Source organism: Alternaria metachromatica (genome assembly GCF_023757995.1).
Source record: "Alternaria metachromatica strain BMP 0045 chromosome Unknown scaffold_19, whole genome shotgun sequence".
In the NCBI taxonomy this organism is placed as follows: domain Eukaryota; kingdom Fungi; phylum Ascomycota; class Dothideomycetes; order Pleosporales; family Pleosporaceae; genus Alternaria; species Alternaria metachromatica.
Window position 1 is genome coordinate 265,281 of NW_026055510.1, and position 24,148 is coordinate 289,428.

Consider the following 24,148-nt stretch of genomic DNA (forward strand, 5'->3'; position numbering starts at 1 on the left):
GGAGCATTCAGTCTTCTTGAAAAGAAGGCTATCATCAAACGGCGATGGCGCCTTGTACAACTACTCAGGGTGGCTATATACTACCCTGCTCTACTCTTGAGTATCAATACCCCACTCCCATTCTCTTCTACTGAGTACATCCTTTTCCGCGCCGTTTCTTCGTCTCCGATGCCCTCAAGCTTTGGGCTTCGCTGCGCAATCATCATCATACCATCAAGCTGTACCCACGGACCCGGTGCCATCCAGTACCGCAGTGTTTGATATATGCCAAAGCAAGACGACAACAGCACGATCGCGAGGACGGCAACGGCTACCCACTCCCAGCTCAGACGCGGACTGGACCCGTACAGTTGCCATTGAATGGGATAGGATACAATCTTATCTTCCGATTTAGAAGGCAGAGACGACGGAAGAGGAGACCAGTACTTATTGCTCATGCTGAGGATGTTCTGGAATAGGATCCCCATAACGATCGACAGGCCCATGGCGTCGGAGTTCACAAGTGGATCGATTGCCTGTAGGTTGCGACTCATCAATAAGAATTGCGGCAGTAATCTAGTCGATGGAACCAATAGCTCAAGCCTCGGCATGACGTCCCGTGCCTGCATACCTACTCCATTGGCAACATCAAAGTCGCTTGCAGTTGCGCGGTTGTAAACAATCTTCTGGTTCAATTCAGCGCCGTAATGGTTAAAGCTAAGGTCGGGACTTTCCCTGTCCACGATCCACACATTGACTGCGTATAATCCATGTCGGAACAAGCTGGAACAAGTGGCACCGGCAAAGCCTAGGGATGGGACTGGTCCAAAATCGGTCATGATCACCGCTTCCGACGATTCGTTTCTAGCTGGCGGCCGGACAAGGATTGACGCCTCCGGGTTCAATGACTCCATTGGCGTGCAGACAGTGTTCAGCACTGGTAGTACGAGCGTCAAGTTACCGGTCCAACCGATCGATGAAGATGTTGGCTGATGGTCCGCGTCCTTGAGCCAGTTGTAGACACTGGTTACTTGCCCATCGTCTGCGGAGGCCGTCTCGACTGACCCATTTGATAGGCCGAAATCGGTATTGAGTGCAGTCCAGCGCTTCCATGGATCTCCGTCCAGCCGGTAGTTGTATACGTGTCTCCAGCCTTTCTGCGATTCCTTTACCGTGGACACAACATGCGTTAGGCCGGCGAACGCGAGAGAAGCGGACATGCCGAGCGCCCAGTCCCATGGTGGGTAGCCTTCCCCTCCAATATTGGATTGGCCGACACCGAGGATGTTTAGCCAGTCCACGCCGAGGAGTGATACTTTAGGATGCTCGATTCTCATTGTCGTTCGGTCCTGTGCCGTTGTTTTCCAACGTTTCTGATAAACAGGATACCAACGCTTCTTCGGTATAGCCACAGTGTTCACGGCCAGGCCTTGCAACATAACCGAGACAGATACGCAGAGACAAAGCAAACAGCGGGCAACGCTTTTCCAGCTCAAGCTAGACCTTCGCCACCTTGTGGCAAAGTTGCTAACAGTCATCCACGGCTTCGTCAACTCCTCTCTCAAACCAAAGTCGCTGTACTTCACACCACGTCTATCACCCACTGCTGTAGTCTGTGCCATCCAGACTGTGATGAAGAATGAAGCCATGTATTCCAAGGAGCTCACCAAGAGGACATCGAGGCTCTTGTTAAAGAAACCAAGAAAGGCCAGCTTGAGATCCGCATCCACTTCTTCACCGAACACACGGGTCAGGCCTATGGAGATGTATGTGCGCATCGCTCCGAGCGAGATCCCGGTTACTATAATTCCGATGACAGATACGCGAATGGCCAGCATCCAGTAGTCGGCGAATTCCAAGCCCGGTCGGGTCGCCACAGCTGGACGGTGTCTGATCTTGGCGTATATATTCTTGGCGACTACCACGACTCTTTCTCTGATGGCATTGTCAGTTCGAACGAGATGCAGCTGCCGTGCTCTTACTTCAAGGCTATCAGTATCGCTTTGTAGCCGCGCATCCTATTTGACAAACTCTTCGCTGGGGCCTTGGGAGTCATATTCTCGATCTGTGTACAAACGGCGCCTTCGCCGCTACCCGTCAGTTGCAAGGCTGTTGGTTTTCACAAGCAATATCAACACAACACTAAAGGCTCAAGGGCGGCTATATCTTCCATGGTAAGCATGCAAGGCTGAGAATGTAGCGAGGCTGAAAGATATGCCCACGGCGTATTGGCTGCATGCATGACAGCCACAAGCTGCACGAATGCTCTTATTTGTGCGACAAGACATCCGCGACTTCCACGAATCACACCTTCGAGAGAAGTAAAAGCCTGTTTTTTCACCGTTCATAAGGGTTGAGTTTAAGAATACCAATCACATACAGGCACAAGAGCAACGCGTCATCCAAGCCCGCGGATACTAAAACAAACGACTGCGACTCTTTTCACGAGCTGCTGAACGCGTCGCAAGCTTTAAGTGGGCTGGGATTGCCAGAACCCATCCCCATAGGAGTGACGTGTGAGCCGAGCGTGCCACGGCCGCCTTCCGCGCGTCCCTTCCTCGCCGCATGGCCAACAAGCGGCTCCCACTTTCTTTGTGCAAACCCCGTGATAACCGCCAAGAACACCGCTTGCATCAATATAAATCCACATGCACACCATCCATCGGGTATATGCCAATAGTGTATGTCTGTCTTTCCGCTCCGACAGGCTCGTTCGAAACCCCAGAGGCAATCCGGATGTTTGGAAAGACTTGGAGGATTCGAATCACCGCATAGCTAGCTTCCATCAATGCGTAATCCTCTATCCGGAATCAGCATTTCGCGACTCAGAAACACACCGTTGTTCGCTTAATACCTAGACAAAGTCTTGGGCCACCATTGAAGTCGACGAATCCAGCGCCGGAACGAGCCTTCTTAATCAACTCCCCACTCTCCCACCTTTCTGGCTGGAACACTCTTGCGTCTGGACCATAGATGGACTCAATACGGTGTAGGTGGTATACCGACCAGACGATCCCGGCACCCTTAGGCATGAGGACGGGGGAAGTGCCATCTGGGCCTCTGCCTCGGGGCAATACGGTAGCTTTGTTCGTAAAGCGAAGATTCATCGGCAATGTTGGGTACAGTCGCAAGACTGCATTCGTCAACGCGTGTCAGAAATCTGGCAAATGTGAAAGATGTTCAAGATTGACTGGGCTTCGAGACGTCAATGACATGCGCGTCGACACCACGTATTCAATATTCGATTATAGGTAATTGCAGCAAGATTCTATCTAATCATTACACGTTGAAGTCCTCTCCATGCAAGAAAGTCCAAACCCAATCATGACTACCTTGCCGAGCTTGGTATTCCAGCTTCACGTTCATGGTCTTACCGAGTTTCCCCTTCATCTTGTCCAACCCATCTAGTAATTCCTTAGTTGCTTCAGCATTGTACCCATAGTACGATATCTCAACCTGAGTCAACCCCGGCAATTTCTTCAATTCTTTGGCAAAGTTTCTCGACATCCACCTTCGTAATATGTACTCATAGCGGCCAAACTGTACCTTCTGGACGGCCTTTCGCTGAGCACTTGTGGCATGGTTGAGCCAATATTGTAGACTGCCGAAGTTGTAGAAGCGAAACACGCTGATTTGGCGAGAATACGCAGCAGCTTCCGAGTAAATCTGGCGGCAGACACGAAGGAGGGCGAAGCGGTGCCTCGGCGCGGGGAATTCAGACGCACGCTCTTCAAACACGGATCTGTATCTGAGTGGCTTAATGGGCCCACCCCATGCTGGGCGTATGATAGGGTTTCCAATAGCAAGCTTCCAGATTATGGAGCGGATTTCGGCAGGAAGTCGTAAGAGGGGCGATTCTTTGGCGTTGCGTTGTACACTACACTGGCATTAGTATTGTAAATTTAGATGTGGTGGTGCTGAGCTTACATAGCAATCTCGCTACCTATGGGTTTGACGTTTAGTAAGCCATCTTTGGATTTGTGGTAACCGCGCTTTCCTCGGCGAGGCTTGTCGTCAAATGTGTTGATCTGAGATGTAATTTGAGCGGCCGACATGTTGAGTTGAAAGTTGCACGGGTGCGTCGGTGGAGCGGTTGAGAGGAGACGAATAAGCCGAAGGTATAATTTTTAGATCCCAGATAAGGGCTGCTTGGAGTGAAAAGCCGCTCGCTGTGTGGCATAAGAGATGCATGATGCTAGTGAAACAAGACGCTAGATGAATAGGCTTTTCCAGGCAAGGACCTGCAGTTTACTCCGGCATTCGCAATGAAACCAGACCGATTTCGAGAACTTTTGCCAAAGAGGGACAAGAAAAGCAACCGTCGCAAATCCCCAAGAAACACACAATGACCTAGGACTTCCTCGGACTCCTGGTGAATTTGATCCCGCTGTTCTCTGTCTCATACAGACCTTTTATGAACTCCCAGCCACGTTTCCATCGCCTCTTGCTAAGCTTCTTGTGGCTTACATTTGTGATACCAATAGCAAGCTGTACACACTTGAGAGAGACCAGATTCGGAGACAATCGTTTATCTCCGTGGCCGAGGAACATGTCTCGCAAATCTGGTATGCCGTCGTGAATGTCGCGCCATTGATCCGGAAGCGAGAACTCTACGCATGGATGAAGGCGTACCGACGTGACAGTTTCAGCGAAGACCGAGGGAAAGTCTTCGATCCACATATTAAACACTTGGGGATGTACAGCTGAGAAGGTGTTCGAGCTGAAGGGTAGCAAAGCGGTTTCAGCAAAGACTTGTCGGCAGACAGCGAGCAGAGCGAGGGCGTTCTCTGAGATCGTCATGTTCTTTGCGATGCCTTGATATTCGAGGTGATGGATGTGGAATGTCTTGCCACCAAGTGCGTATCCGAAGATCATATGGCGAATTTCTGCTGGCAACCGCAGTAATGGGGAGTCCCGCTGGTTCTGTCTCGCGCTAGGTTCAAGTCAGTGAACCATTTGAACCCAAGTCGATGGAAATACTGACATCTTGAGGTACTTCCCCGTCTTTTGCTCGACATTGAGCAGGCCGTTTGCATGAAAGCGAAGCTTCTTGTGACTGCGCTTGGCTACTCCTGCACCAGTGGAAGCCTTCATGCTCTTGGCGACGGTCGCAGTCTGCTTAGGCTTTCGAGATGCCATGATGAGGCTGTCGATGAAGTAGGAGGTGTAGAGTAGATGTCCAAGGAAAGGAGTAGAGTAGACTACTACTTATGGAACTGCCGGGCCCTAGCGGTTAGGTAAAGGCGCAGGTCGGGCTTACTAGGTGAGTCAGAAGAGATGAGGTACCTGATACGAGCCGGATGTAGGAGGTGAAGGTGGGTGAGACCAGATATAATGTCAAGTAGCAGCACGAAGTAGAGGGTAAAATCAACTGACCATCCTCATCTCCAACGGTACCGGCGCTCGCTCATACATGTCGCGTGAGGTGAGCGACGATACGGCGTGGATATTAGATAGCAACCCATACTCAGTGATTCGTATCACCATCAACATCGTTCCTCCCCTCGCCAATCTCTGACACTGCCACGTGCTTGCCGATTCGCTCAACGCACGGTCACACGCTAGTCTTACGCTGTTGCCTTCGTAGTAGTCCTCCGCTGCCAGGTCTTTCGCCGCTTTTACCTCAAAGGTCAATCCATCTCTTGATTGTACCCCAACCCAGAACACCGCGCATTGCTGGAACAACCTCAGTAATTCCGACGACCTGAACCATCAATGGCGCCCCGCAAGACCGCCGCCGGCGACAAAGCTCCGAAAGCACCTGTCACCAAAAAGTCCGCAAACAAAGTCATCAAGCGACCGGCGCGCGGATACCACAAATTTCGAAATGGCTTACTGAATGTCACACCCAAAGGTGATGAAAAAAAGCTGTGAGTGTAACTAGTCTTTCTGTAAGAGCAACAGCTAACAGTCTGTCAGCGTCAAACAAAATGAGAGTTCTCCGCTGCTTCGTATACCTGCTGAAATCCGCAATACAATCTGGAAGCTTGCATTGGGAGGGAAATTGTATAAGACAGATGCGAGAGGGAAGTTCTATCCTTCACTAGCAGAGCCGAAGAACGCCACTGCTCTTCTGAGAACCTGTCGTCAGATCTACTCCGAAACCGCAATCATGCCGTTGGCTCTCACGGTGTTCTCCATATCTTCTGTCCAGCGGGCAAAGAGATCCTTCGGAAGATTCAAGCTACGGCAGCGCAAACAAATCACGATACTACAATTCGACATCGTTTCGCCCGAAAGCGTCATAGAGCTCACAAAGTTCTTCTTTGTGCGCAACAAGTTTATACTTGCTGACTCGCTCCCCGCGTTGCAAGAGCTGCGAGTTGAAGTATACTCGGCCCAAGATCCAATTATGACCCGCGAAAGAACGGAGGAGGCTGTGCACGAGTACCTCGAACCAAGCATCCGAGGGATGTCGGTCGAAGTAAAGGTACACCAGACCAATCTACCATGGTCTGGTCGTTGAAACTTGTAAGTCGACCAGATATGAAGCTGTCCGCATGGAACCATACTAATGAAGCTATAGGTTCGATCCTGCAGTCCTTCAAATCACTTGATGATGAGATGTTTTGGCTATCTCATTCGACGGGTTGGAGACGGTTCACTCGCTGAACAACTAAAGTCCAACACGGCAGGAGCACTCACGTATAAAATAACGACACTTGACAGCGTTGCGGCGATCTCCCATTTAGCTACTTATCAAAAGTTGTGCTGGATATTGAGATTTCTTGCCTTCGATGTTAGTGCTATTCTGGATAAGGTACCAGGGAGATAGATTGAAGACGCTGCTTTCATGACTTCAATGAAGATTTTGTTCTCACAACGGTATACCTAACTGATTGCTGGAATGCAATCAATTCTCCCGATTCTTATAGATTGTAGGTGCCGTGACCGTGGTCCAGAGAAGTCGCTAGATATGCCTCGGCGCAACCAAAGCTGCTGATCAGCTGTGCGCCTCTTTCCCGCCTTCCGGTACATGTCGTTGTCTCAACTTCTTGACCCTGGTTCTTGTAACAGTCAGTACAATGATACGGATAGTATGTTGTGTGGTTGTGGAGAGAAGTGGTGCTCAGTGAGAAGATTATGAGTCGTCTTGGAAAGCGCCAGACGAGTCAAGAGATCAGGCCGCAAGCAGTCTTTCACCCTCGTCTCAAGCCTGTCGCCGGCTACGCCTAAGGATGATAACTAGGGTTTCATCATTGCATATGGGGGTGAAGAGAGAAGGGTACTTACAACTTGGGTCCGGCTGATTGTGTTGTATCTGTTCCAAGCCAGCAGTTGGGCTGGACGGCCTGCTGCATCGAATGAATGATTGACCATCAGTGATCGGTGTCATCCGTTCAATAGTCCAGATCGAGGGTCTCGTCCTTTTGCACGTCGGGCCCGTTGGCCTGGTGCCAGGCGTCCCATTCGTCGCTTCCATCGTCACTATCGCCGCTGTCTGCACCGTCGCGCCCACTCCGTCTGCGCGGCAAGCCTCTCTCCAGCCTTCTTTCTTTCCTCCTCTTCGCGTATCTATCCCGCTTTCTCTTGGCCTTGGCTTTTGATGTGGCACTGTTGGTCGCCCACTGTTGCTTCTTCGGTTCTGCAGACGCATCAGGCAGCGTCTTGTCGACATCAGCCGTGCGCGAGGGGTCTTCTTGCGTGGGTGGAACAGCCGGCGCTGGACTTGCAGAGACAGCGTTGTCGTCAGAGATTTCGCCATTTTCCTTCCGTACTCGCCGTTTGCGGAGCATTGCATGGATTTCGGAGTGTCGAAACATGGCGATTTGCTCGTCGGTCAGGGTGCGCTTCGTGCCGTCGGGGTAGTAGCCCAGCCCATCGTCGGCTTCGTCGTAGTATCCTTCAGCTACTTCTACCTCTGGCTCGAAGCCGTGTAGTATGTGTTCTGGCGGCGGCGCGTGTGGGAAGTGTTGCGCATGGAAGGCGCGTAGGTCGTCCTGAGCTACTTAGCGACTGGTTACGAGCGCGATACTTGACTGCTGCACTCACGGTAGTGACGGTTGGTATTTGAAGCTCCATGGCGGGTATTTGAACTTTTGCGCGAGTGGATCAGACGCGCTCCAGGGCGCGGGGTGTCACGTTGGTGAAGGCATGTGAGGAAAAGAAGGGTTGGTCCCCAAGCTCGGAAGGCACCCGTGGACCCGTCGCGCGGTCACGAGGTCTTGGCTTCACCGCGGCATGACGTCTGTGCTCCCATCTTCAACGCCGCGTTCACCCAGAACCTGTAACGACACCCTAATGCACCCTCTGGAACGATCATGAAGCCCGTATCTTTCGTCGCATATCCCTTCGCAACCATCGCCCTCACACTTGCCACGTCTGCGCAAGCCCGCCCCTTCGACAGCATCATCCAGTCGTTCAACATCCTCAGCGAACAGTCACCTCTCCGAGACTACATCATGAGCAACCCTGAAGGCCAGGCGACGACTGGTGTTATCATATCAGATGTCATCGGCAAGACGCAGAACATCGCCATCTTCAGCGGCCTGACACGTGACATCGACGCAGTCTCCGGCCGCCTCGACAACGCCTCGCAGAATGCCACAGTGCTGGCACCGAACAACAGCATCATGCGCGACCTGAAGAGGAAGCCCTGGGAAGACCCCGACGACTATGACAGTTTTGGCGCTGACGCATACGAGGGCACCAGCGGCCAAGACCGAGCGCGGGGCAACCTCGAGCGCTTTGTGCAGCGCCACATTATACCAGAGAGCCCATGGGAGGAGGGCAAGAAGGTCAAGACGCTTGCCGGTAATGAGATTTGGTGGGAATCCAAAGACGGCCAAAAGAAGGTAAGCCATGCCGCTATGTCGGTGGTCCCGCCCGCTCGTTGGCACTGCCCCACCATTCGTCCCACGCCCACACAACCAACAATATAGTCGTATCTCGTTGTCAACTTTCCATCAATTCCCTTCAGAGGACAGATGGCCGAGCTGGTTATGGCGCCAGGTTAAGGTTTCTTAACGTTAAGTCTAGAATGAAAATTCAAGACATCCTGGTCACGAAAGTGGCGTGGGTTCGAGTCCCACTCTGTTCAGCATTCGTCTGGCTATAGTCAGATATTCCAGGATCTTTTTTTGCCAAAGTTTTGGTCATTTTTGACCATTTTTGGATTTTTGCCGACCTTTGCCACTAACAGACCGGCCTGCCGCAAGTCTTGTGTATTCTTACTAACATGAACCTGCAGATCCAACCTGCCGACGTCGAAGTGACCAGCATCGCCGACAAGGTATCCAATGGCGAGGTTTGGGTTCTTGGAGGCTCTCTCGGATAGACATGATAAACTCATTAGATCCCAACAGTCGCACCGGTGACATCGCATCCGCTCTTATCCGATATTTGTTCTCACGGACGATCTATTGCGATTGTACATACTTGTTTCATGTCGAGCATTAGACGGTATTATGACAAGCCAGCTTCAACTCGGTAGATGTCACGGTCTCTATAGATTATGAATTTTCTTTACAATGCACTGTGTTGTAATGTATTCGCTCGCTACGCTGCATGTAATCACTGCCTACTGTTGCAGATCCTTAGCCCAACGACCTTCTTCTCCACTGGGATAAGTCATGAGGTCAGGCGTGATGTCAGCTTCTGTATGGGATATGTCTGAGCGTACTTGCTCTCTTCTGCGAATCCAAGATCTCGAGCGTCATGCACATAGCCGCAGTAACAATAGAGAAGGTTGCAGTGATGAACGAGGTGTTCAACCAGCCTCGATTGGCACTCGGAATGACAACGACGAGGCTGAAAGCTTCAGCGTAGAGGCGGTGTAGACTCCCATAACCACCAATCCTGCTTGAACAACACGAAGACCCAAGGGGCATGGATAATCAGTGGAGGAGGGCCGGTACAAGATGTCATTCGGCTTCTAATTGTGTAATGGTTGCCTTCGCTGTCTATCAAGGCCGAAGGATCCGTACGCACTGCAGACTTGGGCGCTTGTCATCGATGTTGGCATCGTGGTGGTGGCAACATCATCGCAAATAGCCAGGCGCATGGCTTTTGGTGCAGTCGACGTGGAACCCTGGACACCGTCTCGTAAGGAGGCAATGTCATGAGCGTACTGTTCGATAGATGCAGCCCATCGTGATCCGTAGAACGCCATTGTCGCACAGCGTCTACTGCTGCGAGGCAGAGTCATCTGATACCGCGAAAGCGCGCCAGCGGCATACAAGAAATGTCGATCCGGGGCCATTCTGTCGCTGTTGGAAGACCTCGGGACTCTGTTGCGCAGCAATCCGGGATGAATTGTGCTTGTTGTGCTCACTTTCATTCGCGCACTCTCTGTGAGCCGCTCCCGAAGTAACAGCGGTTCTATCTTGCCGGCTTGAGAGCGTAGATGGTGACTCTCGACGGCGGGGTTGTCGAGGTTTGGCGGTCTTCGGCCCCAAGGTTCGCTTGCCAACTAGCAGGAGCACTAAAGTCAAGAGCTTTACCTGGGCAGCGCTGCTTCCCCATAGATGTCAACTCCAATCTTTGACAATATCCTTACGACTGCAAACCATTCCGCGCGGACCTTTCGGCACGGGTCGAGCCAGCCATCATAGCGTGTAATGATCAACTTCCAGGGGATGTCCCCTCAGCATGCATGTCCACACACCATCCCACGACCCCGGTCGACTCTTTCAACGCACCAGCATAGCCTCCCAAGGCCACGGAATACAGCGCTTGCCATAGTCCTTGATCGCGCGTGGATCACACAAGTGGCTGTCTCGACCCATGTGCAACCGCGTCGTTCCCTGAGCTCGTCGTCGAGCCTATTGCAACGTCTACAGTCCCATTTCCGGTGAGAACTTGCTTGCGTCCAACTGATGTGGTCCCAGAGATGGCCTCAAGCGGTGTAGTGGATGGTGAGACGTAGGAGCTATGATTCGACCTCTTGAAGGCCAGCTCATGCACACCCTGCGCTTCGGCGCGGCATTCTGGTGTTGCATATCTGCCTGACAGCTCAGAATGAGGCTCTTGAGGAGTGAAGGGTGGCGACAGGTCCGTAGTCCTTGTTGCGATGCCATCTCTCATCCGATAGACAAGTCGACTGTCAGCAAATCGTACTAATACCACTGAAGGCTGCTGGATGGCAGCAGGGCATCCTTCACAAATTTTTCCAATATATCTTGCACCTATCCCATCAAGTCAATTCGTCGTCATGTCAAAGCAAGCCTGCTCTGAGCTCGGGGGTGGTGGACCTTCCGTCAAGGAACGCATCCAGGCTCTATACGATCACCGGGACAGATTTGGAAAGATCGCCGAGTTCCCACAAGCTGGAGTCTACCTGACAGTACCAGAAGATCTTGCTAGAGTTCGAGCATACGTGGAAAGCGAGGTCTTCCGATGTAGGAGAGCCGTCAACTGCTACCTGCAGAAGAGCGTACAGCCTGGGGAACCCTCCCCCACTGAGACCACTCATAAGGAGGTCATGATGCCTTACGTCGAGGCTGTACTACTTTTCGGTTTGTATACCCGCGAGTTTGGAGTTGCCCCAATAGCTGATAGGGTTTGAAGGACGTGTTGTCGAAACTTCCGAGAAATTCACTTCGTCTTCGCCACCCTCGAAGAAAGCCTTCGACTTGTGGCGCGCCTGCAATCGTGTTAAAGTGCCTGGTATGCGCGCAGCAAACGGAGAGATGGCTTCACTGTTGTATGGCCAGCGCGGTGAGCGTATACCGTATGATGTGGCCACCGTGAAGAACGAAAACCTCTCGCCGATGGCGCAATTTATCTGCGATTGGGTCCTGGACCCCTTGGTCAGATACATCTCTGGACCTCCTAGGGACCTCTTTTCGAAACTACCGATGTACAAGCGAAGGTTTCCGGTCGATGGCAAAGACAGCAGGCGCCGGATCTTCACCAAGAGTACAGTAGAAGGCGTTGCTAACGCATGCGTCTACGTGTTGGCCATACTGATCTTGATCGCCCCAATCGCTACGTTCACCGTCGTCGGTGAACAGTCGCAAAGAATTGTGATCATCCCGCTGTTTTGTCTGCTCCTGGCTGCATCAGCACAGTTCATGGGTACCAGCGCAACGCCTTCCTTCATAATGGTGATCGCGTAAGAATACACCATCACCATTTTACTCTTACCAGCGTGTACTGACATTGTAATAGATACTTCCAGGCGATGACCTTTAACTTAGATAACTAGAATAACGGTAGCTGGATGGGTGAGTGTTGGTGTTCTAGTTGTACCGCGACGGCACTGCACGCCTGGTTTCCTTCACCGCCTGTTCGAACTAATACCAAAACGGAATCATCTGAACTCCACAACACCACGTATCGTACCCCCTGTATCAATCGAAACATCATGAGCTATCGTTTCAAAGTCTCCCAATTCCTCACCAGTTTACCCACAAAGACTTATGTGTCTAGCCACATATCCTGCGATTGTGCATCGGGCCGTTCATCGATCCAGATATTGACATCCCAAAGTTGTTTTGACGCGACGCTGCCATGTCCAGTCTTCGCTGTTGCTAGCGGGTGACCTTTCGTCGCGTTCCTCATCATGGGCAAGTTTTATCTTGCGCAAACTCGACAATGCCTTCGTAGCTTCGTCGTATCAAAGGTGCAGCAAGCTTCAATGCTAGGAGGGCAACTATCTCGGGTGGTCGTGTCATGCGCTCGCCAGGTCTGCTACCGTCCTGATTCGCAAGGCTGCCTTCTGCTGTTTGCCTGGACCATCGATCCGTTTCCGATACCACTCAGCCACAGGTCGCTTAGAGGCCCCCGGGGCCACCAGCACTCCTAATTTCAGGAATGATACAGCGCTAATATTTCTACTTCTCCAAAGATACTACCTCGCAGTTTTGTTTGGACCAAGATCATTCCACCACAAGCTCTTCCGTTCCCTCCAGATTGAGACCAGACGCGTTCTTCTCGTGCTGCCGGAGCGTCATGGCTGGCGAGCATACCCAGCGAGACCTGCGTCTGATCTTCGAGATTGATATCGATGAGATAGGTAAGCTTCAAATGTCCACGAGTGACGCCCAGATAGAGCTGACTGCAACCCAGAGGAGGCATGTACCACTCCGACTCCGACTCCGCCGCCGAGTGAGGCACCTAAGAGCGACGAGGAAAGAAGGAACGAAAACAGTAGCGACAGCACAGAACCCAGCAGACAAACTACATCCACACACGGTGGAGCGCATGTAATAGCTCCACGATCACGCCGCCGGTCTCAGTAAACTGTGTCGACATTAGAGAAGCTCCATAACGCGTCGCGTCGTTGGTTCCCCTCCAATTCACTCTCACACAGACACGCATACACACACCCTGACACACATGTATGAAAACGGCAGAAGGAACTCTGAATCCGCAACCATGAGCAAGGGGATGTAGGATCTACGGAGACACGCTGCAGTCTTTTTCTCATACACTCAATCTGTACCTCGAGCAGTGCTCGTCAATCGTGTACGTAGCACTCAGGCAGCAATAGTTTACAGCATTTAAAGGGCGGTACTATAGGTCGCTCTCGCAACCGGTGTCTCCTTCATGTATTTGCAAAGTGTGCAGGTTTGTACGCGTGCAACAAGCCTTGGGCAACAAGACGAACGACAACGCAAAGCTACGATCTGCGCCTCGTAGTTCATGTCATGGATCCCCTCGCGGCCAGCTTGTATTCACACGATGCCGTCTCCAACAGCATCCCTGGACCGCTATCTTACGCGTATATATGTAAGGTCTGGTCCTCTAAGTCTGTGGAGTTGCTACACTGAAGTTCAAAAGCGGACAGCCCGGCTTTTCAAACGCGTGAAGGAGACCTATAGAGCTTTCAAAATCATCGAGTGAACCGTTATTGTATGATAGACTCCCCACATGCTGAGTATGCCACTGTGCTCGTGAACAGCATGCCCCTGTTGCTCGCCTAACCTAGCCACTGAGCTAGAAATAATGCTATATCCATGCTCCACCATTATTTGCGCGCCATTTGTGTGTGGGGTTGTCTTAGGTCGATTACACGCTGTACCGGAAAAGGTAGGTGCTTTCGCGTCGTGGGCAAGGTCGCGTAACGTTCGGCGGAGCATGCGCTGCTAGTGTGCGTGGGGATTGAAGTCTGGAAGGATCTAAACTCAGCTTTCAAGGTCTCGTTATCTTTTGTTCGGGAGGGGAGCGCACTATGGAGACGAATGTGGTGGGTACCTAGGTATAAAGGAGGCATTCACCCGCCCCAAGACTTGACAGCTCGAGCCTTACAGAGCGTTCCACATTGATACTAAGCTTTCCGACGCAGTGGTTGTTCGTTACTTTGATTTGGTGCTAATCGAAGACATGAAGGAGTCTTTCCAACCATGGCGGACCCCCCGTTGGGAGAGAGGTATGTGTCTGAGCCAGCGTGGCGAGAAGCAGTGCTTCCAAGGTTGGTACGAAGATGATGTTCAAAAAGGCCTCGCAAAAGAAGAGTTAGCAAGGAGGAAGAGGTTTGCAGGAGATGATGGGGGTCTGAGAGTTCAGAGGCGAACTGCTGGGAGACCAGAACGCACTGGCGCTATGTGCCAAGGTTGAGGGACTTCGGCACAACGGGCAAGATCCGCGCGACAAGATGACCCTTTCGTTATTCTGACTTTGCAGGAAGTACTATCCAGTCAACTTATGGGCTCTTGGAGTCGAAGACTAATTGCTGCTTTCAGAAAATGGGATGGTGAGCGATTAGTACATGGGTATGGAATCTGGCACCTTCACGCATGATGCAGTCTCACTGAGCGACATTAAGACGCCCGCTTGGCGTGCCCATTCAGCGCCTGATTGCGACTACCCCATGGTGCTATATACCGCACGCAGCCCCAGCACCAGTAATTCAACGTCGGTACCTGTGCAACGGGGGACTTCGTCGTAGTCCCAGTACTTCAGCATTACACTCTGCTAAAGACTTTGTTAGTGGGACTCTGCACCATTTCGAAGTCGTTATGCAGCAAGGACTATCTAATATATTCGAGCGCACGATGTGCAAGCTGGCTGCGGGACAAGATTGAGCTACAATTAGCTGCAACCATGCTACGCCTTACACTTTTCCCAGCTATCTAAGTGACAAGCCAAATGCTTTCTGCTCCAGTTGCATCACAGCACTACCTACATATACACTCGCCCATACGCCAGCTTCCATCTCAGCGTCGCAGTGTGCGCCCTCCCTCCAGCAACCAACTGATGCCCAGGTGTGCGGTTGAGATAAGCATTCCCGCCAGTTTGTAATAGACGAACGATCGATGGACAGACGCTCCAATGCGGGACGCATTTAAGGTGAACAGGAGGGTGGTATGCTGTTGCAATTGGTACGCTTGCACTCGGCAGTGTGATGCACCTAGCGTCAAGGGCTTGATACGGTCGGAGAAGGGTAGCCCTAGATATTACTTTTGTGAGCAAGCCACATGTGAAGCCACAAGGCTATCAAATGTCCCAAAACGTCTCACAGTGTCTATATTCGTGTCGTCCTGCATCCCTCCTGTTGTAGCCTCATGGCATTGGAAGACCGCGTCAGGGGTCTTGTTACAGCGCACAAGTATAATGATTCGCAGGTATCTTGGACAAGATGTCAGATATGCTCATCTCTAAGTGTCGTGTGTGATGGATGCGTCCAGCTGCATCTCTTCACGCCTTCACAGAATTGCTGGGTGGTTGCGAGAAGGCGCGCGGGTGACCGCTGAGAAATTGCAGATTTGTTCCAGTACCATTGGTGGAAAGCTCGCTTGCTCATTTGTCGAAAGCAACAAATCCCTGAAGGCAGGCAGAGGCGCGGTTGGGTAGACTGAAGCGAGTTCGGTATTCGCGCTTTCGGTGGGCGGGTTTCTTCAATCGATGGGTCGTCTTAGTCTGCATACACTGGAGATGTATGAGCTACGTCTTGAACAAGCTGTCAATGAACGAGGTGATCAAGCTGACGAGTATGGATGATCGACTTGAACGTGCACTCACATTGTGGTTTTGTCGTATGGGTTTTCGTGATCATGAAGACTCCAGGTACCTCAGATGACTGAGAATGGGAGAGACAAAGCCAGCAGTTCGACGGGAAAAAGAATGGAAACAGAGTCGCGTGTAGGATTGTTGGAGGCTGAGCCAAGCAGTGGTGCGTGTTGAGGCCACCCTCCCTCCGACAGGGCGGCGTCACGCCCCGGTGGGCGGCACGTTGGTATCCGGCATCGGTGCCTAGTTACGTTCAACTTGTAGGTCAGACGCATGTCGTCGCGGTTTTCCTAGCCGGTAGGTCAATGGTGTTCGAAAGCATAAGTAAGATTTGACCCGCAGCGAGGTTTGTTGAACTCAGCTCCATATCACGTTCTTCAACGGCTGCCGTTGGAGACTACTCGAGTGAAGGCAACACCGCGCGCACCAAACAGCCGTGAGCCGTTCTGGAAAGATCTGCGCTAAGCATGCTGAGTTATTGGTCAGGACAGCTAGTTGTTTCATCTCCACATGCTGTGTGGAAATGTTTACCGTAAGGCTGATGCACTGGCTCACGGTACTCTATAGGGATCGTCCTGACGCCACAAGGTCAGTGCTCGGAGTCCTCCGCCTGCAGCGTCCAGGAGACTCGACCTTGGCTTGCATACCACTCTTGTTCGGGGGTTATCATGAAGCATGATACGTTTGCGACAGACGTGTTGAAGAAGACAGGCTCACGACAAGAAATTTCGCCCATGGCCCCCAAAGCACAGGCTAACGCCGTCTGGAAACCCAGTACGCGCAAAAACACGGGGTTTGCGAAATAATTAGTAGACCGGGCCGTTACCTCTCTGCCTAGAGAATGAACCAAACAGACCAAACGCCTGTGCGCGCATCCAAGCTACGGTTGTGCTTGCCGACCTTCTCTTTCTAATTCCGCCTACGGATTGGATACTCAACGCTCGCCCCAGTTTGTTCAGAGGCAATACCAATTGGTCAAAACGTGATGCCCAGTGTGCGTCGTGCACCTCAGCAGTCGCATGACGACTTGATGAAAGCCATGCGGTTCTAGACGGTGCAGAAGAGATGCCCAAAGGAGACAAAGTGAGTGAGGAGTGTGAGTAATACCAAAAACTGCAGACAACAGGAGCCCAAGCACATCGGTGTAGGAGAGGAACAGAATGGCTCGATCCGAAGCAGTTGTAGTCGTTGAGAGATGGGATGGGATGTGGGGCGGGTTTCCTCTGGAGCTGGTAATATGTCATCATTGAAGCGTTGTCGAGATCGTTTCTGGGGATTTATCTCTGTCATGAAATAATCATCTAGTACCTATCGAAAGTAGATGTGACTGGAAACAATGTAATAGTAATACTGTATGCCGTACCCTTTTCTTTGAGTCGAAGATTTCGGTCCGACGGTGGTTTTCTGCTGGACAAGCATCGCGCGATTGTCCACTTACACCTTCTTACCGAGAGCATACTCAGATGGGAAACCGGCATCACAGCCATCCGAGCTAGGCCCTCTGTTGCTCAGCGCTTGATACCACGATCAAGCCTGGGGGGTATCACTATCCTTTCCGTCTCGAACTTCCCGGCTTGTGTCCAATACGCGCCGGGCGCGATAGTCGGCCACCGCCCGAACGAGGGGCGCTTTGTAGCAATCTGAAGCTCCAGTGAGCCAGATGAAAGCCAATCAGTATTCTCCTCGTCCCCTGCCACCCCTTCCCCTCCGGCCTCCACGCTTCTTGCGATCCCAATTGCCCCTAAAACCGCGACCGCCTTGATGACCGTTTCTCTCGTCGCGCTCGCGGTCCTCTTCTTCTCTCCTCATCATCTCGCGCTCGCGCTCTATCCGCTCAGCCTCAAGCTCCTCAGCGCTCTTCTCCACGCGCACCTCGGGCTTCTTGAGTTCCGTGGGGAACCGTGGGTGTGCTCCGTACTTGCAGCCCTTTCCTTCGGGACAGAATCCGCAGAGGTAGAAAGGACACAGCTTCTCCTTCTTGTTGTGTTTGAGTGCGCAATATGGCCCTAGTGGACAGAAGCCTCGGTCGTAATGTGGGCAGGATGGGCGCTTGGCTTCGGGGTCGATGTGGAGATAGAGACAGTCGTCACCGTTAGAGCACGTCTGTGTTCGAGCGTAGTAGGAGCACTCGGGCATTCGTCGTAGGTTATACTCGTGGAGGAACTCGCATGTTTCGCCTTTTTTACACAACCCACGTAGCCAATGTTTGCATACGAGACTGAGATTTGTTAGTATATGAGTGCATACATGCTCCATTACAAAGCCGCGTACTTATTGTAGGATGACGAGACGTTGTGTTTGTTTGGACACCTGTTTCCATCGGGACAGTGACCTTGTAGATACGCCTTGCATACTGGACGGTCTGGGCTGAGGCCGAAGCGATATTCGCGCCGAAGAAACTCGCTGAACTTGAATGTATATTGTGGATGCTGAGCTTCTATCGGCTTCGGTTCAGGCGCGGGCGTTGGTACGGGGTTCATAACTTCAGTCATCGCAGCGCGCTCTGACTACCTCATGTGAGTAAGTAGTATGCGATAGCGCAAAGGATAGATTTGGGGTGATGCGTTGCTGCTGTGACGTCGCTGGAGCCCGCGCGATCACCAACCTCGAAACATCAAGGGTCGCGAAATCACGTGGACGCTAGTGCTGAGCTTCATTGTTCCGGCCCGACGGCGATCACCGTACTCTCGCATCCACATCTGCATCTGCAACTTACCGGATGCGTATTACATGGCGGTTACATCCCGCTCGGCCTTCGACTTACCCTGATCTACCCACTACATGTGCGTTTCCTGCGTGCCGTCGAACCGATCGTGCGACCCTGAGACCCCACGCATACGACGCTTCACGGTGCTCACTCTGCTCTTCTCGGCCCGTCGATACGCTTTGCAGGAACTGTGATTTCTCATCAACGCGTTCGCAGTCATGATCGTTTCCAGGTTTTGCTTCCGTGCGGGGTCGTCCCTCCACCTAGTCACCATTCCTGCAACACGGCGTTTGATGCTCCTTGGCTGCTATACTTCTAGCCGCTTGCGTCATGCCCTCTCCCCACAAGGATCCGGAAAGCCGTTCCTGGTCGTGTAATCAGCAGTCAATATTCCGCCTGTGTTCCGCAATAATTTGAGAAATTGTCCTCGGTTCAATATTGACTGCTTCGATACCCAGTTTCGCGTCACTATGTCCTTGCACTCCCGCTGGTGTGGGTAGAGCTGGACTGTTTTGTGGTGGAATTCATCGTTCTACTCTTGAAGCACTAGGCCCACATTACGAGGACGGAATATTGAGAAAATTGCAACCTCGTACGCGACGCAGGCCTGCTTCACGCGATCATGGATGCTTGGGGTAGCAGTTTAGTGTCTACTTGTAGTCCATCAGTTTCCAGACTGGGCCTCACCGTCTAATCTGTAGTAAAGCCACTATAGCAAGGCCTGCATGGAAGCCTTCGTCCTTTCTAGGATGATTGCGCGGTCCGTCGGTCTCAAGACGATCATCCGAAGCATTGCATCACCGATGGCCTTTGGTGCCACTATTGATTGCGTTGCGTTTATATTCATATACAAGCAAGGAGTGCTTCAGAACTACACTGAACAATCTCGACCTGTTCCTTCGCCATCTCTTGCCCACTAACTTCTCAGCCACTGAATCTTCGACGCACACAACTCGTTCTTTCGAACTACTTACATACCTGTACATTTTCGTTACCAAGACCAAATCTCAAAACCAAGACGAAAAGGAACTTCCGATAGCCGTCCAACTTTGATCCTTCAAAGTCCGGGTACCCGCCTATACCTGCAGGGCGTTCTGACGTGCAGCAAGCTAGGCTGTAGCTGACGACGACCGAAAATGAGCCGACACTACTTCAACCCGCCTGGTCACGACACCACTTTCTCTACACCGCTGCAAGCCATGTACTGGAACGGAGTCTACTATCCTAACTGGCGCATCTATCGCGACCAGCCACCCGTGTCGCTGAACTACGATGTCATCTCGCACGTTTTCTATGCGTTTGCCTGGTACGCTAAGTGCAGGATAGAGTTACTGGGTGATAGGGCTAATACGGTCACAGGGTGAAAGATGATGGAACTGTCTACGTGAGTATGTCAGATGTACAGAAATCTCACCGACTGACTCGCATTGTAGCTGAGCGATGAGTGGGCAGATGCTCAAATCGAGGTTCCAGGCACTGACGACATTCCTGCAACGAAGGGCTGTCTGAACTCTTTTGCTCTATTGAAGAGAAAATACACCAGACTACGGGTTGTACTGTCTGTCGGTGGAGGCGGGAAAGGCAGTGAGCCTTTTGCTGGTGTAGCTCGAGACCCCGCATGCCGCGAGCGTTTCGCTCAGTCGTCGCTGGCACTGGTACAGCAGTTCGGAATCGATGGAATCGATAGTCAGTTCCCCAAAGCAAGTTAAAGAGCCTCTACTAACCAGGCAATAGTCGACTGGGAGCACCCTTCAGATGCCAGTCAAGGTCAGGATTACATCGCTCTTCTGGCTATACTTCGTCAGTACTTGCCAGCCCCTCAGTACACTCTCTCTTCGGCACTTCCAGCGGGCGAATGGGCCCTTCAACACATCAACCTGGGACATGCTTCGCACTATCTGGACATGATCAACCTTATGGCTTACGACTACTCTGGACCGTGGGTCAGCAAGTGCGGACACCAAGCTCAACTCTTCACACCACACATCCCGCACAGTCCCGAGGCCGCGATATCGTGCCACTCAGCTGTCTCGTACATGATGCAGCAAGGTGTTCCAAGACATAAGATTGTCATGGGTGTGCCAGCATATGGCCGCAGTTTCACCGGAACTCGTGGTATTGGCCACTCGTTCTCTGGGCAGGCAGGAGAGGAGGGCACATTCGAGTACCGAGATCTACCACGTCCGGGTGCGGAAGAGCACGTAGACGAGCAGCTGGGCGCAGCCTACTGCATTGGTGGTGACGGAGGCCTGGTCACATACGATACCCCGCACACAGTCAGGATGAAGGCCAACTACGTGCGTCAAAACGGACTAGGTGGACTCTTCTATTGGACCGGCACAGGGGATGCAAGCTCGCTCACACAGAAAGACCGCAGTTTAGTGTACAACGGGTTTCTGGGTCTCTTCCCGCAATAGTGCCTGGATCGTAGTGGTAAACCCCACATTTCAAAATCAAGTGGTATCCAAATGTATTCATAGACTTTGATGTGAATGAGTGTTGTGTCTGTACTCTGTATACGACCAAAGGCGATGTTACCACACGTCAGGGTGCTCTAGCGCGATGAGCTCGGACCTCGGAGTAGAGACCCTGATTGAGGACGCGTGGGATATTGGCTTGTGAAGCATGGGGGACGTCAGGCAATTGCCAATAATACCGAATTGTGCGTACTGCGTCCTAGATAGACAGGATATCTCTCGTCTTAATTTGCACCTTGGCTGCGCCTTCCTTGCCGCTGCGACGACTGCAACCGTGTACCGCGAGCGCATGCCATTGACGCGGACGCCCGCCGAACCACATGCCTGCGCCCTCCACCTCGCTGGAATCTAGTACGCATTCCCAGTAACACCCACAAGCATGGATTCCGCGCTGACGCTCAATGCAGCTTCATACGACCCCATCGATCACCTGAACGCCATCTTTTCCCACCCCGCCGCGCTCTCGTCCGTTTCTGCCACGTCGGACGCCCTCCGCAGTTACCAGCATGACCTCGACGAAGACATCGCGGGCGTTGTCGCCTCACAGTCCACTGCCGATGCCGACAGCGTGCAGCGCATCCAGGCCGCCAAGGCAGAGCTGGCTGACCTCTTCAAGAAGATCGAGAGCGTCCGAGAGCGGGCCATGCAGACGGAGCAGACCATCACCGAGATGACTGCAGACATAAAGCGCTTGGATAGCACCAAGAAGAACCTGACGCTCTCCATGACGGCGTTGAAGCGCCTTCAGATGCTGACGACGGCGTACGAACAACTACGGAGCCTCAGCAAGTCGCGGCAATATCGGGAATGCGCACAGCTTCTCCAGGCTGTGATACAGCTCGTGGCACACTTCAAGAGCTATCGCTCGATAGACCAGATCGCAACGCTGAGTCGCAACGTGGCAGATGTGCAGGGCGAATTGCTGGAGCAGGTCTGCGAGGACTTCGAAGTGACATTCGCCAAGGGCGAAACAGCGCAACGGAAAGGAATGCTGGCGGAAGCATGTCTGGTCATAGATGCGCTCGGAGAGCACGCTCGTACACGGCTTATCAACTGGTATTGCAATACGCAGCTTCGCGAGTACCGCCAGGTCTTCCGGGGCAATGATGAGGTGGGACACTTGCACTCTTTCATGGTAACATGGCGCTAATAATAACAGGCTGGGTCCTTAGACAATATCGGGCGAAGATATAGTTGGTTCAACAGGATGATGAAGACGTACGATGTCGAACATGCTTCCATCTTCCCAGCCTACTGGAGAGTAAACGAGATGCTGGCCAACTCGTTCTGCGAAGGAACCCGCGAAGACTTCAAGTCTATATTACAAAAGGCTGTGCGGAGAGGCGACGGGCAGAGTCTGGACGTCGAACTACTCCTTTCGTGCTTACAGGAGACGCTGGACTTCGAACACAGCTTGGAAAGGCGGTTCTCCAACGAGGTTCGTGAAGACAGTCTATCACATTGTAATACGTACTCATTCCCGGCAGTCCCGTTCTTCCTTGGATACAGTCGCCTCTAAGGACGATCGGCCGCATGGCTTTAGCCAGGCCATCTCAGAGGCTTTTGAACCCTATATGAGCCTCTGGGTGGAGTCTCAAGACAAGTAGGTTACACACATGTACCTGTCGAGAGCAAAGCTGACTTTGTAGGCAACTTGCCAATCTAATGCCAAAGTACCGACAACAACCCCTACGCAATCCAGAAGAGGATTTCTCGCATCAAGCTGTGATACCCTCGTCGACAGAGTTGTTCCAATTCTATCGTATGACCTTGGCGCAGTGCGCTAAACTCTCGACTGGAACGAGGCTACAGGAATTGTCCATGACCTTTGCCAAGTACCTGGACCAGTACGGTCAGCAAGTGCTGTATTACTTCCTTAGTGAGAAAGCAGGACCGCAAGGACCATCTGTCGAAGACGCCATCCTCATCCTCAACACTGCGGACTATTGTTACATGACCTGCAATCAACTGGAAGAGAAGATAAGAGGTCGCATAGACGAAGAGTTCAAGGAAAAGGTCGATCTGCAGAGCCAGGCCGACGCCTTCATGGGTATCGCTAGTGCGACAGTCCGAATGCTTGTCCGGAAAGTGGAAATCGCGTGCGAGCCTAGCTGGAGGGAGATGCGCAACACGCCTTGGGCAAAGCTCGAGAGCGTTGGCGATCAAAGTTCCTACGTGGGAGAGCTTCTGCGTAACGTCAAGGAGAGATCTGGAGAAATCCTGAAGTATCTTCACAAACAGCAATATGCGCGAGCTTTCAGCGATAACCTCGTCGACTTGATGGCTTCCACCTACATTGCGAACATAGTGCAGTGCAAGCCGATCTCAGAAGTTGGTGCGGAGCAGATGCTGCTCGATTCGTACGTGCTGAAGAAAGGCTTCACAGAGCTACCCACGCTCAATGAGGAGCCTGGTACAGCACCACCAGCAAGGTATGTTCTGAGCCCCTCCTGCTTAGCGTAACGTACAGCTAACCCACTCATCAGCTTCATCAAACGCGTAAACCAGTCGATGTCCAAGATCGACCCTCTCCTCAAAACACTTCAAGTCCGCCCCTCGCCACCAGAGGCCCTTGTACAAGCCTACCTCATCCACATTGCCGACAAATCGGACACCAACTTCAAGAAGATTATGGATCTCAAGGGTATCCGCAAGGCTGAGCAAACCCAGCTCCTCGACCTCTTCTCTGCCTTCCGCGCATCGCCCAACCATGAAAACCTGGTGCAGAACTCGCCTTTCCTCACTCCACTGCAAATTCAGACGGGAGGTAGTGTTGGTAGTGCGGCGGGAAGTGTGATGGGCACGATGGGTACACCAAGTCTCGGCGGAGGCAGGTTTGATGCAACAGGTCTGGGCAACATGCTCGTCAATGCGGCGAGAGATGGTGTTGATCGATTCGGCAGTCCTGCGCCCGGTCAGCAGCAGCAGGCTGGAGGTGCTGATGGAGGCGCAAACCTGGAGAGTAATTTGAAGAACATTGGCAAATTCTTCAGGAGAGATGTCGGGGGTTTTAGAGGGTTTGGACGCAGTGAAGATGGACGCTAGACAGGCTGAGAAGACGCGCCCGCTGTTGTATATCGATAGACTCGAG

At 52.2% G+C, this 24,148-nt stretch overlaps 10 protein-coding genes across 10 annotated transcripts; 5 read left to right on the forward strand and 5 right to left on the reverse strand.

Moving 5' to 3' along the window:
* Positions 1–80: 80 nt before the first annotated feature.
* Positions 81–1,757, reverse strand: J4E83_007583 (uncharacterized protein; the record flags this gene model as incomplete). Its single annotated transcript, XM_049334486.1, has 1 exon — positions 81–1,757. One exon carries the CDS (start codon positions 1,755–1,757, stop codon positions 81–83), a length of 1,677 nt encoding a protein of 558 aa, XP_049186372.1.
* Positions 1,758–3,258: 1,501 nt separating this feature from the next.
* J4E83_007584 (uncharacterized protein) lies at positions 3,259–4,034 on the reverse strand (the record flags this gene model as incomplete). The annotated part of the gene is made up of 2 exons (XM_049334487.1): positions 3,259–3,856; positions 3,907–4,034. The coding sequence occupies 2 exons, from the start codon at positions 4,032–4,034 to the stop codon at positions 3,259–3,261; spliced, it is 726 nt and encodes a 241-aa protein (XP_049186373.1).
* Positions 4,035–4,329: 295 nt separating this feature from the next.
* Positions 4,330–5,118, reverse strand: J4E83_007585 (uncharacterized protein; the record flags this gene model as incomplete). Its single annotated transcript, XM_049334488.1, has 2 exons — positions 4,330–4,912; positions 4,964–5,118. 2 exons carry the CDS (start codon positions 5,116–5,118, stop codon positions 4,330–4,332), a joined length of 738 nt encoding a protein of 245 aa, XP_049186374.1.
* A 576-nt stretch (positions 5,119–5,694) lies between these two features.
* On the forward strand, positions 5,695–6,445 carry J4E83_007586 (uncharacterized protein; the record flags this gene model as incomplete). The annotated part of the gene is made up of 2 exons (XM_049334489.1): positions 5,695–5,849; positions 6,157–6,445. The coding sequence occupies 2 exons, from the start codon at positions 5,695–5,697 to the stop codon at positions 6,443–6,445; spliced, it is 444 nt and encodes a 147-aa protein (XP_049186375.1).
* An 874-nt stretch (positions 6,446–7,319) lies between these two features.
* Positions 7,320–8,001, reverse strand: J4E83_007587 (uncharacterized protein; the record flags this gene model as incomplete). Its single annotated transcript, XM_049334490.1, has 2 exons — positions 7,320–7,919; positions 7,972–8,001. The coding sequence occupies 2 exons, from the start codon at positions 7,999–8,001 to the stop codon at positions 7,320–7,322; spliced, it is 630 nt and encodes a 209-aa protein (XP_049186376.1).
* A 239-nt stretch (positions 8,002–8,240) lies between these two features.
* On the forward strand, positions 8,241–9,256 carry J4E83_007588 (uncharacterized protein; the record flags this gene model as incomplete). Its single annotated transcript, XM_049334491.1, has 2 exons — positions 8,241–8,774; positions 9,170–9,256. The coding sequence occupies 2 exons, from the start codon at positions 8,241–8,243 to the stop codon at positions 9,254–9,256; spliced, it is 621 nt and encodes a 206-aa protein (XP_049186377.1).
* A 1,875-nt stretch (positions 9,257–11,131) lies between these two features.
* Positions 11,132–12,038, forward strand: J4E83_007589 (uncharacterized protein; the record flags this gene model as incomplete). Its single annotated transcript, XM_049334492.1, has 2 exons — positions 11,132–11,435; positions 11,488–12,038. 2 exons carry the CDS (start codon positions 11,132–11,134, stop codon positions 12,036–12,038), a joined length of 855 nt encoding a protein of 284 aa, XP_049186378.1.
* A 5,506-nt stretch (positions 12,039–17,544) lies between these two features.
* Positions 17,545–18,353, reverse strand: J4E83_007590 (uncharacterized protein; the record flags this gene model as incomplete). Its single annotated transcript, XM_049334493.1, has 2 exons — positions 17,545–18,091; positions 18,145–18,353. 2 exons carry the CDS (start codon positions 18,351–18,353, stop codon positions 17,545–17,547), a joined length of 756 nt encoding a protein of 251 aa, XP_049186379.1.
* Positions 18,354–19,716: 1,363 nt separating this feature from the next.
* J4E83_007591 (uncharacterized protein) lies at positions 19,717–20,997 on the forward strand (the record flags this gene model as incomplete). The annotated part of the gene is made up of 4 exons (XM_049334494.1): positions 19,717–19,886; positions 19,940–19,964; positions 20,014–20,266; positions 20,315–20,997. The coding sequence occupies 4 exons, from the start codon at positions 19,717–19,719 to the stop codon at positions 20,995–20,997; spliced, it is 1,131 nt and encodes a 376-aa protein (XP_049186380.1).
* A 439-nt stretch (positions 20,998–21,436) lies between these two features.
* J4E83_007592 (uncharacterized protein) lies at positions 21,437–24,102 on the forward strand (the record flags this gene model as incomplete). Its single annotated transcript, XM_049334495.1, has 5 exons — positions 21,437–22,168; positions 22,217–22,495; positions 22,545–22,660; positions 22,707–23,489; positions 23,544–24,102. The coding sequence occupies 5 exons, from the start codon at positions 21,437–21,439 to the stop codon at positions 24,100–24,102; spliced, it is 2,469 nt and encodes an 822-aa protein (XP_049186381.1).
* Between the last annotated feature and the right edge of the window lie 46 nt (positions 24,103–24,148).